The sequence below is a fragment of the Engraulis encrasicolus genome, chromosome 13 (assembly GCF_034702125.1).
Source record: "Engraulis encrasicolus isolate BLACKSEA-1 chromosome 13, IST_EnEncr_1.0, whole genome shotgun sequence".
Classification (NCBI taxonomy): Eukaryota; Metazoa; Chordata; class Actinopteri; order Clupeiformes; family Engraulidae; genus Engraulis; species Engraulis encrasicolus.
This window is the reverse complement of record NC_085869.1, coordinates 16841042-16855805: the sequence shown is the minus strand read 5'-3', so window position 1 is coordinate 16855805 and position 14764 is coordinate 16841042. Positions and strand designations below refer to the sequence as shown.

The following is a 14764-nucleotide window of genomic DNA, read 5'->3' as shown; positions in this document are numbered from 1 at the left end:
GGGCAAATGTCTGCGATAATCCCGGACTGCCTTCCTGTAATGCAAAGGATGATGAGTCACCATTCAGGCTTTCTCCTCGCTGTTTAATGTGATGCTGCTCAGGCATGTAGAAAAGTTCAAGAGATTTAGCCTACAGAGGACAGTGGTACCGTACATCCTCTGCCTACGTAGTATTGCTCTATTCTACACACCCTGTCTCATTTACCCAATGTCAACATGTACAGCATTTGTAGAGCTTTCACAGAGATGTAATAATATTGCCATTGTTTTACCATTCCATGTTTGTTCACAATATTTCCCTGAACTAAGACCCAAAAAGGATGATAATAAGAGTTGGCATACATGGGTTGAGCAATGAAAAGCAGTTCCACTCTAAGCTGTAAACAGGGTAAATAAGACTGGCATATCCTCTCTGCCTTACCCATGAGATGTCCTATTTCTTAGAGCCAAAACAACAATGTTCTGGAGCAGGGGTGGGGAGGGCCGCTTCAAATTTTCCTCCAAGTCCTCCAAGGGCTGTGCTATGAGCACAAACCAATGATAGACCTCCTTGGCACAAACCAACTGCACTTAAGGCCTAATGTACGCATATTGATGGTGGCCACCTTTACAACATTTTGAAGGAGGAAACCAACGCACACCAGAGGTTTCGAGGTGGAGGTAGCGGGTAGATCCGTTTTTGAGAAACAAGATACTGCACACTATTGTCCATCGTGCTGCAATTTATTAAGAAAACAACGTTTCGGCCCGTGTGGCCTTTCTCAATTTTTTTCAAAAAACTTGAGAAAGGCCATACGGGCCGAAACATTGTTTTCTTAATGAATTGCAACACGATGGACAAGATTGTGCGGCAACTTCACAACATGCCCCACCTTCACCAGGTCCCCTGAAAATATCACTTAACTTTTACCAGCAGTAGAATTAAGTAGTAGAATAATTGCTTGACCACACAGGTTACCTGCTTTGACAGATCTGTTGTCCATTACCTGTCTCTCATTCGAGCACTTTCCAAGATAACCTTGCTACATTGTTACAACATTTCTTTTTCTGATCATGACACACTTCATTGATTTGTCTTTTTTTTAAATCATGTTTTATCTTTTCTTATCTTCTCCTTTGTATTATTTGACTCCCGTCTGTCTTCAAATTGTCTTCCAATATAATTTCCAAGTTTGCATTGCTCCTTATGCCACCATCTGTAGTCCAGCACAGTAACATACAGTATGTACATAGGCATCTCACCAGAGCTATATGTAATGGACAGACAGCCGTCCGCACCTTCTCTTTTTGTCCCTCTATTGTTGTTTGGAAGCTGGACAGTTGGCAGGCACTTTTTGATGCATCTGGTGCTCATTAGTCATGTCATTGAACACAACCCACAATCCGCAGGGCGGCTACACCCCTGGACTCTCATCAGTCCTGGGACACAGAAGGAATGAGAGATCTCTGTGAACCTTGCACATTGTTTGTCCCATGCCGGAACACCATTTGGACTCAGACTTACGGTAAATGCTGGGCTTCCAGGGTGCAAATATTGTTTTCTCCTCTTTACTCCTAATGTGGTGGGCTCATTGCAACTGCTACAGTTTTGCATATGGTAAACATCCTTTGTCACAGTGTCCAATGAATGACGCTCATTTGACTTCATCAAAGCATTAGTGGCTCACAATCTCTGATGCCCCTCCCTGTCTTATCGTATGGCTGTGTTCATGGTTGTGCCACCTACTTGTGTGGGTTTTTTTGCATTTATGCCTCACCCATGCAAGGAGCCAGTCCAAACAGTGCCCCAAGGGAGCAATGTGGCAGGGCAGTACCATGCTCAGGGTATCTCAGTCATGGAGGAGGATGGGGGGAGAGTACTGCTTAATTGCTCCCTCCACCAGCCTGGTGCGTCGGGAGTCGAACGGGCAACATTTGGGATACAAGGCTGACACCCTGACTGCAGTGCTTACCCATGACTGCACTACCCATATGCACCCACACCCCACAATACCATGCAGGAAGCCTGCGTCCTATTCCGAGTCTGTTCTCTCAGATGGGTGGTTTTAACAGGACGTAGGCCTACGTACTGTAAAATGTCATCTCATTTAACATGTGAAAGACCAGTGGTTCCACTCTGGCTTTCGCGTGTAATAAGAAGTGTAAACGAGGTTAATTTCCACCCAGTGGCAAAGCGGCGGCACATATAGTAACATCATCTCGAATACTGGAATGTCCCTGGAGCCCCAAGCTATGGTTCCTGCCTGCCTGGCTGTAGTATCATGTGCGTGTGTATTGTAACAGCGGTTAGAAGCTCTTTTGTCTGCCCTATTTTAGCGCACGGCTGTATTTCAGCGCACCGCGTAGCGCAGGCAGCACCATCGTAGGCGTGTCCTCAGGCTCTGCTTGCCATTTCATTTCAGCCCGGACTTCCTGAGGTTAATGAAGGCCGTGATGGCGGAATGGCGGAATCACATAGCCTCCAGTGATTGGTGTGGGTTTTACAGTTAGAATGTACAGGTATGTGCTAAACCAGTGGTTCTCAACCTTTTTTTAATAAACTCCCCCTGTACCTCAAGACAGACCGGGCTACTTCCCAGGGATGGCTGGAGCCATCAGCAACTTTTTAGAGGTTTTTCATTATTATTTCGGTACACAAAGTGACTGTCATTGCGGAACACCTGCGCCTTCCTCAGAGTCAAAGCCCCCTGTACCTCATTGTAATTCTCCTAACACCCCCCTTGACCTCACCATAAGGTCATAAGGGCCTTCCAACGCCTCCCTTAGTATTGAAAAATAAAATAGGCTAATGCCCCCCAATGGTAACTAAGCACCGCCCCCTCTCAACTGAATACTTCTCAACACTCCTCCTAGGGCTCCCAAACGTCCCCCTGGGCGGCTGTAGAGCCCCTGTTGATAAACACTATGCTAAACCCACAGCATGCTGCTGTGCCGTCCTATCATTAGCCGTTGAACATAATGGCCCGCCTATGGGAATCACGTGCTTGTCAAAACTTATGAATGGATTTCAATGGAACTTTTCTAGACACACCAGCTTGGCTTTTGCTGTCCATATGCCTCCGCTCAGCTATCATTTCTCTGTATGTTATGTCAGGGTCTGATATTCTTGGGCAAGGCTTCTTCAGTTTCCAGCCAACCTAGCTGATCAGTGAGCCAGCGAGGGATGAGGGAAGGGGCATTACATACGTCATGACCAAACATTTTGGTTAAAATTATGTCCAAACATGTATAGGTGCAGAGATCACCACTCCCACTTGAAAACGGTGTGGAACACAATAGTCACTGGGAAAAAAAACCTTTGCTACCATAGTACCACACCACAAGGCACAGGGCCTTTATTTGTACATTACTTGTTCATTGCCATTCTGGTAACAGCTAATTTATTACACAGGACGTGTCTTACTGGGTTAAATTAGGCAGCTCCAGACTCTCTGCATGAAATTGGCATAAGTGTGCTGCTTAACACTGGCTGGACGCCCTAGGGGGCAGAACATTTTGTTTGTCCGGCAGGTTGGTCTAACAGCGCATCATCCTGGCTCTGCGCCATAGATCTGGCGGACCAATCACAGCATTTAATCTGTGGAGAGAGCTTTTTTCTTTTTCTGTGTTGTGAGTCATTGGGGCGATTTAGGGCAGTGATGACATAGCTAGCTGTGCAATGGTGGAGACGGCTGAGTAGAAGCAATTCGTAGCCCCTTAATGCACGCCGTACCTCCAGTGGCACACTGTAGTAGAGAATTGAAAAGTTAACTTCTACAGTACTACACTACTATTTCATAACACAGGGCCTTGCACTACGACTTGGTCATTGCCATTCTGGTAACAGAACATTTATAACGCTGTGTCTTAATGGGTTTAAGTTTCTTTTGTTTAAGACATAAACGTTTAAGTTTTATCTTTTACCTGACATGTTTCCGTCTTCATCGGAGGGTCACGCGGATGTTGATGTGTGCCGTGCTTTAAAACAGCTGATTTGAAACCCGTCACACATCAACATCCATGTGACACTCTGATGAAGACGGAAACAGGATAGGTAAAAGATTAAACTTCTACAAGTCTGAAACAAAATAAACTGTAAGAATTGATAAACTTTTAGACGTAACAAATGCCATACATCTAGGCTACTTTGTAGTAAATGAGCAGAAGCAGTCGGTAGGGCACTAGGTTACTACAACGGCAACCCGGGTTGGATTCCGGCCTGGGTCATTTGCCAGTCCGTCCTCTTCTCTCTCTCCCCACTGGTTTCCTGTCCCTATGTCACTGTCCTATCCTAAATAAAGCACAAAAGCCCCCTAAAAACTTTTTTTTTAATGAACAGAAGCAGTTTGAAGGACAACTGTTGGTTTGGACTGCACCCCAGTCTATACATTTGATGTCATAGATTGGCCTGTCAGGCGAGGACATTTGTGCATTGCCATAAACAAGTGTTGTTTACTCAAAGGCGTTTTAATAAAGGTAGAAAATTGCTAGCTTTGAGCATGTTGTCATCAACCATTACGGTGATGAGTATGTCCAACTTATAGATACAATTTTCTTTCCTCAAATCTGAAGCCAATGTGCTGTTTTCTTTACTGAAAGGAAATCATCACCTGCTAAGTAAACACTCGCACGCTCAACCAGACCCTCAGAAAATGAAATCTCTTATTAGTCTTTGTCTGCAGACAACGAACAAATGGCTGTAGGGATATTGATTATTTTGAGTTGGAAAGCGTTCAGGCTTGCTTTGTTGTCAATTGAACACATTCCTCTGTCTTCCCATCCCTAGTAAGTGGCCAGGGTAAAACGCATCTCAGACTAATCAAACGGAGATAAAATGATTTAACATTTATTTCATGGAGATTTTGCACATAGATTTATTATTAATCAGATTCTTTATCTGTTAGAGATGTAGATGTTGAAAATGTTACATTTCTCAGTCACATCACTGTGAACAACCATGCAGTTGTAAGAGATTAATACAGCCGGCACTCATTCTCTGCTTTGATGTCATGGAGGAGCAAAAAAATTAATCCTTTTACAATGTGTGCATGTCTGATGTCACTGCTGAGATGATCATTCTGCTCATTCTGGTCGGCATATTTTTGGATTCATGCATCACCAAATCACCATCCTACAGTCCGATCTCCGCAGAGCATCTTATTGCATTGTTTTCCTCCCAGAAGCTTATTTCCAAAATTACCGCGTGACCTCTCCCTCTCTTTGTGCCTCCTGTTTTCAGACTCGCCCTTTTTTCTTTGGCTTCGCCTGGGGCGACTAGGTCTGAACTCATTATAAGTCCAATTAAGTATGAGGGTCCTTAGCTGTGAACATATTTAAATATACCATGCCCTTGACTGATTGTCAGTAATCCCGATTCTGGGCTTGCCAGAGTCCTCACAAGATAGGCATACGCTTTAGCCTACATGGGAGCGGGCTTATCACAAAATAAGAAGCCCAAGCTGCTTTTTCATGATTTGGAAAACATGCCAGTCAGCAGAAAATGACTCCTAGACCATTAATTTTGCAAACATGATAAGTCTTTTTTTTTTTTGCAATAATCAATGTAGCCTACATTTGATATTCTTGTTTATACTTTTGCACTTCATTTATCATTTCCGAGACATGTCCTCTTGACTGCTGTTCAGATAAGAGATGCCTTGCAAAGAAAAGACGAGACTGTGTGATACGTTAATTAGCATGTGATTTTCTGGGAGATGCACTTGCTCTCGTCATAGATATATTATTTGTTGCAATGGATTTTAAGAATTCTGTAATCCCTGTGAGAGATGGGAGAAAGGCATTCATCACGAGATTAAAAGCAACTGTGACTTTCTTCCGTTATAAGTTTAGACTGTAATTGGTGGCACAATGTAATGCATCTTTTTTCTCTTGAAATTCACAGTTGAGTTTGAGCACCTCGACCTTGGGTCCCTGAACTCAGTCCGGCACTTTGTGGAGAGGTTTAAAGAGAAGGGGATTCCACTACATGTCCTTGTCAACAATGGTGAGTAAAACACCCTAATCACTTACCAAACATTGTTGTTGCTGTATGTCTTAAAGGACAACTGTACTCATTTGTAGACAATGCAGACAACATTGCAGACAACCCAGAAGATGTTGCAAATAGAGCACTTGTCCTTTAAATGTCTTATTGATTCCGTTTTTTATTATTATTATTTCTTATCATTTTATCATTATTAATAATAGTTGTTGGCCAACTTCAATAATTTCCAGTAGCCATTATGATGATGATGATGATTATTATGATTATGATTGTTGTATGTTTATTACTAACTTGAATTGACTTTATGCTGAATTCCAGTCACATTTTCGACCGAAACATAGCACTGAAACTGCTTTAATAAAGGTCTAAAGTGACATATGATTCGATACATACAAAGGAAAAAATACTGTCCTCCATTTGACACATTTAATCATAATATTCTAATAAATATTCTATTGGACTCTAAAGAATGCACTACAATGGTTCAAATCTACTTAGATAACACAAATTACTTTTGTTTCTCTTGATGCACATGTACCAGATAAAAACACATGACACATGGCGTGCCACAAGGAGCAATCCTGAGACTTGAGATCTTTTATTGAATTTGTATGCTACCTCTCGGTTATATTTTGAAACAGTACAAGGTGTATTATCATATCTATGATAATGACACGCCAATATCCTTTTCTGCCTCTTGAAATGACTGAAGGCCTATAGAGTGTTTGTGCTCATGCCTTGAAAAAAATAAGAATGACTGGATGCAACAAAACGTCTTGCAGTTGAATAAAGATAAGACTGAAATAATTACATTTGGAAATAAAGATGCTAGACAGAAGCTCAGTGCTTTCCTAGAATCCAAATCACTTTAACAAAATTAAGTGAAACAGCATTTATCCATTATGCTGTCAAATGCTGCCGTTTGCTGTTGAAATTAGAATTGTCTCAACAGTGGCATGCTTCCAAAAGAAATAACAAGCCGCTTTATTTTCATCTGACTTTGATTAGGGTTATTTATCTACAATGTCGCTTGGTAATACTTTCTGTTAAATTGTCATTTCTCTTTCTCAATCACAAAGAATGACAATATTTTATCATAATGCGCTATGCAAAATACTGTGGTTGTTGCTGCTGCTTTTGTTGTTAGGCTATTCGAGTTCCTGTTGCCTTGTTTGTTGTATAGTCTGTGTTAATTTTGACTCCAAAAACCAGGGCCAATTTTACTCATCTCTTCAGATGACTTTGTTGGTGTTTCGTCAGCGGTCTGTGGAAGCAGATTAAGTCCAAGAAAACCATGTCTTGCTCGCCCATGACTGTGATTTGGATCGGCCCCATTGACTTCCTGCTGTTGATGTCTTATAGGCATCATTCTAGATTAAATTGACAGGGCTGAGCCAGTCTAGATCCACCAATAGCTCATGCATTCATTCAATACTGTGATCAGATGATAGCTGCAAACCCTGCTCAACACTGGTGAAAAAGAAAGACTTTGGATTTGGGAATTAGACCCTGTCTGTGTTTGCCCCATAGATGACCATACGACATCTTCCTCAGTGTTCTGTGACATTACCCATTAAATCCATTCAGATCACCCAGATAAAATTAGAATGGCGCTTCAAATCCCCTGGGGGATTCACTCATGGCTGCGTGCTTCTGGTCTGTGTGTGTGTGTGTGTGTGTGTGTGTGTGTGTGTGTGTGTGTGTGTGTGTGTGTGTGTGTGTGTGTGTGTGTGTGTGTGTGTGTGTGTGTGTGTGTGTGTGTGTGTGTGTGTGTGCGCGTGCGTGCGTGCGTGCGTGCGTGCGTGCGTGCGTGTGTGTGGTTGTGTGGTTGTGTTGTGTGTGTTTCTGTGTGTGTCTGTCTCTCTGTCTGTCTGTCTGTCTGTGTGTACATGCATGTATGCATGTGTATGTGTGAGTTATTTTAGCAAGTGGGCAAGTATAGTCTCTGCATTCTGGCTAAATAAACAAGCAAACCTATCTGAACGCATAATTTGTTCAGTCAACTTGAATCATTTATTTCCAGTTTTAGAAAATATGTCCACAGTGTTCTGTTGAAGTCGCCGAAACCATTCCTTGCTGTTCAACCCTAACCCTTCAATGTAGTTAATTTGTTAAAGATGTGGTGGTGTACATTAACCTGGCCTCACCATACATAGTCCTATAGCACTCACACCGTGCAAAGTCTCTTGTGCAACATGTAATGTATTCTTCTGTAAAACAGCTGATTGGTTTGCAATTTCATATTTTCACCATAAAGAATATTTTTGTGTTTTCTGTTGTCCAGCTTTATTGATGATGTTTAATTAAATCTATATGTTTTAGAGGGTTTTCGAGCACATTAAAGTCATTAAGGCCAAATTGCATTCCATTTCCAGTTTGCTTATATGACATTAATCAGGTCCCAGTGAGCGCATCGCATCTCGACCTCATTCATTAAACACTGGAAGCTCCTGAGTCCTGCATAATGTGTATTATCACATAAATGCATTGTGCTGTTATCCTGATTATGCAGGGCTCAATGGTGCACAACAAATTTGTATTTTGAGCGAAAAGGAAATTGTGATTATAAATGCTAAGGTGAATAAACAGGTCATTAATTAAATTAGTTATCTACTCAAATTTTAAGCAGAAAAGAAGAAAAAAACACACATTGCACATTTTATTTGTATCAAATACACATAGTTAGGCTGGAGTATGGAAACGTTTGTTGTTGGGCCTTGTAGTTTCTGCTTTTTGTTAGCAATGTTCTGTATGTTCAGTTGAGAGATGTTTCTGTGTCTAGTCTGTGAGATTTTGTTTGATGTAAGCTGAAACTGTTTGTTGTAGGGCCTGAGTTTCAGTTTTTCAGTTTGCAATGTTCTGTATGCTCAGTTAGAGATGTTTCTGTGTCCAGCCTGTGAGATTTTGTTTGATGTAAGCTGAAAGTGTTTGTTTTTTTACCACTAACAGCAGCTGTTATGCTGGTGCCGGAGAGGAGGACGGCGGAGGGCTTCGAGCAGCACTTTGGCATCAATTACTTGGGCCACTTCCTCTTGACCACGCTCCTCCTGGACACCCTGAAGCAGTCTGGCCAGGATGGGGCCCGCTCGCGCGTCGTCAACATCTCCTCCTCCGCACACTACGTGGGCCACGCTGGCTTCAACGTTTCCGAGATAAGGTACCGTATTTACAAAGGACTTTACCACAGACCAGGGGTGCATTTCTTGAAAGCATAGTTGCTAGCTACGTTAGCTACTTTGTTGGTTGCAATGCAATTACCCACTGGCAACTACCCAAGTTGCTAATTGGCTAACAACTGCGGTTTTGAGAAACGCATCCCAGACAAGCACTCCATATCGCTGGCCTCGTGTTAGTGTGTGTTGTATCTTGCTATATTTTGCTCTCTGTTTAAGTAGTAAAAGAAGTACTGTTAAAGAATTACACAGTCACTGAAGGGAAAGCTTTGTCCCCAGCCGGTGAAGGAAAAACACAAATAAGCATGCAAATGAACAGAGCCGATAACCGCGTGCACACAGTACACAAACTCTACTGTACACATACAGTCCTAATATAAGCAATGAGTACACCTCTTCTGAAAAGTAACATTTTGAATATTCAATAAGCACACATCTTATTTCCAAAATTTGCATTGGATAGGTTTAATACAACAGATGTTAAGCTTGCAACAGAAAAGTGACATTGATAATATAACTTCAATTACATATTTTTTCCATTATGGTGAAATTCTGGTGGTGCAAAAGTGAATACACCCCTATGTTAATCTCCCAAAGAGAGGATCATGATCTGCTTCAGTAGTCACAGTACATGTTAAGATGCATGCTTCGTTTGTTGAAATTCAGCTTCCCAATGTTGACTGCTTTCATGCAGCCCCAAACCATGTGAGTTTACTGTAAGCATGGGACACCTGTCTTTTTATTACTCACTTGGTTACCACCGCACATGCTTGACACCATCTAAAGCAAATTTTATCATGGTCTCGTCAGAGACAAGCAGACTAAGGAAATGGATTGCTGAAACCATATCCTGTGATCTGATGGCGCCAAGATAAACAATTTTGCTTTATGCCGCACATACGGTGTGCAATATTTTCGCGGGCATTCAGCTCCTGCTCATACTGCAGAGTTTGTAAGTTCACGTCTCATGACTCACGTCCTTACACTATACGACCCGAGGGTCGGATGTGACCAGAATGCTCACTAAAGAGGGGGAAATGCACTTCTGAGGTGGAGGCAAGGATGTACTCACTTTTGCACCAACATAATTTCACAAAAGTGAAAAAATATGTCCTTCAAGTTATACTATTGACCTTGCTTTTTTGTTGACAGCTCAAAAAACTGTGTTCAACTTACTCAATGCACATTTTGGAAATAACTATTGCTCAAAATGTTACTTTTCAAAAGGGGTGTACTCATTATTGCTGAGCACTGTAGATGGCAAGCATGGAACAATGTAGTTGTTTTCTCTCATACTACTGACTCCAGTACAATATTAATATACTTCAAATGTACACCATATTGATCTATACCTCGATGATCGAGAGTATTTCAGCCTTGGTGCTACAGCATGAGCTAACAAGCAGCAGGTCTGCCTCACCTCACCTCGGCGTGTCCCCACTCTTCCGGGTTAATGGCCTGGGTGTTAATCTAGGGCTTATTTGGGGGCTGCGGTGGTGGCCGGGTGGGGGGGCGACTGTGCCGGTGTTTAAGGGGAGCGCAGCTGCTTGCAGCACGAGCTCTCCGCAGGATGACGGGCATTAGCAGACGCCCCTGCTGATCCAACATGCCAACACTTTCCCCATTGTCAGACAGTTGACATCTCCCAATGACATGCCACTGAGAGTGCACACACACACACACACACACACACACACACACACACACACACACACACACACACACACACACACACACACACACACACACACACACACACACACACACACACACACACACACACAGGGCCACTGACAGCTTTCACCAGGCCCGGGACAAAATCGTCTGAAAGGGCCCCTCTCTGAATACATATAATGTAATGGGTTCCCAATTCTGGGGCCCCTCTTTCCCTGGGCCCGGGACAACTGTCCCCTTTGTCCCCCCCGTTTCCTGCACACAGTTCCCTGCACACACACACACACACACACACACACACACACACACACACACACACACACACACACACACACACACACACACACACACACACACACACACACACACACACACACTTTGTCCAATGAATACCCAGTGACATTAACAGCAGACTAATGAGGCATCTACCAACAACAGACAATCTGTCAATCACACACATACACACACCAGGAGTGTAACATTGAACAGACATTTAAAAAAAAAAAAATAGGCTTGAAAAGTGTCAGGTGCTATTTCGGTATTGTCTATATATATATTTATTTATTTGATTGATATTCTGAATGGGAAAGCTCAATGGGGAAATGTTTGCACACTCACCTACCTGGATGTCAGTTATCAGTTACTATATTTTTGAGGGTTTGTTTGCATATGCCATTTCATTCAGTTGTCTGGGCTCTAATGCGTCTCCCATGGAACGGGGAGGAAGTACGTCTGTGCAGGGTAGCTGATAAAAATGTGGTAACACTTCACTTGACGCCGGTGTCATAGGAATGTCATTAAAGTGTCATAATAGTGTCATGACTCATGACACAGTCATAGATAAAATCAAAGAAAAAGGGGGGCGCACCTTGCATCAATTTTTTTCTTTTTTCTTTATTTTTTGTGCACAGACGCGTTTCGGCGTGTGCCTTCCTCAGTGTGCAACCGTCATACAGTCATAGATAAGTCATAAACATTATGTCCATGTCATAAACATTTCATGACTGTTAGCCTTAAGTGACATTCGGTTATGACAAAGGCTGTGCCATGACACTGTTATGACACTGTAATGACATGCCTTGGACACAGGCGTCAAGTAAAATATTACCAAAAATGTTTCTGAGAAGTAAAGGACACAAGAGCAAAAGCTGTGTGAGAAGCAGCAGCTTGCTGGAAACCAACACCCGCTTTTGAATGGAACATCTCTGTGAAGACATAAAGAAATACTGGCCTTGTTTCCAACCACTTTATGTACGGCTCTGTTTCCAACCACAACACTCTGCCTCTGCCTGCCACAAATGAGATTACGCTTTGCCCTCTTCAGCGCCGTTGAATTTTACAAGGGATGCTGTCTGCAAAGAGGGGGGCTTTTGACAGCTGAACTGAAAAGACTGCCATTTCCAGATTATTCTCTTGAGGACTCGGGAGGGTGTGATTCGCACGAGAGCCAGAGGCCCCCTCTTCAAACAGCTTTAATACGTACTCTATCACTCCTACTTTCCCAGCAGGCGCCAAAGTGCTGGCTTGTGCCTCGCGCTTCCTTTGATGGCTATCTGCAAGCTAGCTCCATTATGTAGAGCAGGTGAACATGCATGCCATGACACTCACTCATGGTGCCCTAGATGTGGCAAAATGATAGAGGTATTTAAAGGCCAGAACGCTGCAACTGCAATTGCCTAGCCTACCACTTTCGTGTTGCTTTCTTTGGATTCAGGGGTACAGCAGGAAATGTGGACTTTGAAAATGGTCAAGGTGAGAAGCGCCACAGCTATTATCTTTTTTTTAAAGATATTTTTTGGTCTTTTTAGACTTTATTATGGGCAGGACAGTTTGAGAGGTAGACAGGAAGCAAATGGGGAGAGAGATGGGGAGGGGTCGGCAAAGGACCCTGTCCGGGAATCGAACCTGGGTCAGCCGCATGGCACGCGAGTGCCCTACCGGATGGCCACGGCAGGCCCCCCCACAGCTTTTTTCAGTATGGTCTGGGTGGGTGAAGGGCCTTAGCTCTAATGTTATTATGGACGTCGCTCTTGGCCACAAGTGTTAATTGCATGGTCTACATCAGTGGTGATTAGTGAAAGCACATCAGGGGCACATCATGAGTGCATAGAGAGATCGCTTTAGTTGCCAAATGAGGCTGAACACTCTTGACAACCTTGCTAAATTCTTGTCCTTGGTCTTGTTTGTCCCCCTCAGGCCACCACCACACTACAACTACAGTCCCCATGCTGCCTATGCCCACAGCAAGTTGGCGCTTGTTCTTTTCACGTACCGCCTGCAGCAAGAGCTCACAGCGGGGGGATTTCCAGTGACAGCCAACGCCGTGGACCCGGGCATGGTGGACACAGCCTTGTACCGCCACTTATGCAGCCCCGCACAGCTTGCCAAGAGCCTGGTGGCAAGACTGCTATTCTGGGTGAGCTAAGCTGTGTGTGGAGAGGAAAAAAAGCTGTACAAGAAAGAAATGTGTTTGTGTTTGTTGTTGCGTTTTATGTATTTACTTCATGGCAGGGTCGATTAGAGCCTGCAGCAACCCCACTGCTTCAAATAAATGTTTAATAGAATCTTATAGAAGTGATAAAGATTAACCTTAGCAGAGGGATCCAATTAAAACCAGGTTAGTGCTCCAATTAATGGCAATTCAATAGAAGAGATTCGGTATTTACCATCCTTCAAAACCAATTCCCACACCCACTGGCGTATCTGCTAATTTCATTGGGCACAGCTTCTGTTTACAACAACAGCAGTTGTATTTACTTTGGTAAGGACAGGTTTTGTACTTTATTGTAAATATTGTCCTCCTCCTCCAGCGCAAATCCTTCTGAGAGCTGATTCAAGGAGGCATTTTTTGTGGTATGATAAATTATTCAGGGCGTTTGCTTGCTTGAACAAATTATGCATTTTCCCTGGAACCACAACTTTGTCACATTATTTGAGAAAACATTGTTAACAAAGCAGGAATTTACTCGTGAAGACAAGGCAGCGAAATGCTGGGTTTATGTTTTTTATTGTTTTGTTCTTCGAGCCCGAGCACTATAGAGACGAGGCCCTATTGCTTTTTAGTTGCTTGCACGACTTTAAATGCCACAAAGTCAGTAGGTTCATCCATTTGGAGTGTAGGATAGTAATCTTATACATGGGTTTCCCGTTTGTAAAAGATCTCTGTGTGCGCAACCAGGGGCCCTCTTCAACCTCTGATTGTACGAAGCTGCTGTCACTCAAAAAATGCACTCATGTGGTTGGCTGCTTTTTATCTTGCCCCTCCTCACATTGTGAATGTTTGTAAACGGGAATCCCAGAGCCATACAGAGGGGAGAGTCGGGCAATCTCCGCTGTGTTCTTAGGCCGACTTCCTCATTAGCAAAATTAGCTGTTTTAGCTTCTCAGTACTGCTCAGCGTTAAGAGTGTTAGTTCCTAGTAGTGAGCGTAGCACACAGCAAATGCAATGCGATGCAATGCAGGGAATATGACAAGACTTGCTGTTCGTACTAATAACTTCAGATTAACATCACAGATGGTAAAACTGTTGGGATTATCACCACCGAGACAGTTGATGGTTTACATATTTGTGGTGATTACCCCGCAGTATAGTTCGTTAGTCCTTATTTTTGGCTGTTAATGTGGTGGTTCTCTGTTGAGTCTATGGAAAGACAGCCGCTTTAGGAACACCCTTATCTCGCTGAAAGGCGGAGTTGCCATTTAATTCCTGGTCCTCCAATTGCGTAACTCTCCCCTCTGTATGGCTCTGGGGAATCCTATCTATACAACATACATTGTATTATTAGCCACACCCACAAGGAAGTGAGTCACTTGGAATGAATGCATTTGGATGCATAAACAATTTAAACAAACTTTGTCACATGTGAATCTCACCAAATCTGTTATATACAGTCTTGCATCTGAAAACAATTCCACATGTTGCATATCAACAAA

The 14764-nt window shown here is 43.0% G+C and overlaps 1 protein-coding gene across 4 annotated transcripts in view; it reads left to right on the top strand.

Annotated features, from left to right (window-relative positions):
- Positions 1–14764, top strand: part of LOC134460753 (dehydrogenase/reductase SDR family member on chromosome X-like) — a 43289-nt gene that overhangs the window by 22359 nt on the left and 6166 nt on the right. For all 4 annotated transcript variants that reach the window (XM_063213283.1, XM_063213281.1, XM_063213280.1 and 1 more), the window contains exons 4-6: positions 5882–5983; positions 8933–9140; positions 13027–13246. In XM_063213283.1, coding sequence (XP_063069353.1) covers positions 5882–5983; positions 8933–9140; positions 13027–13246 — 530 coding nt within the window. The remainder of the gene's footprint in view (positions 1–5881; positions 5984–8932; positions 9141–13026; positions 13247–14764) is intronic.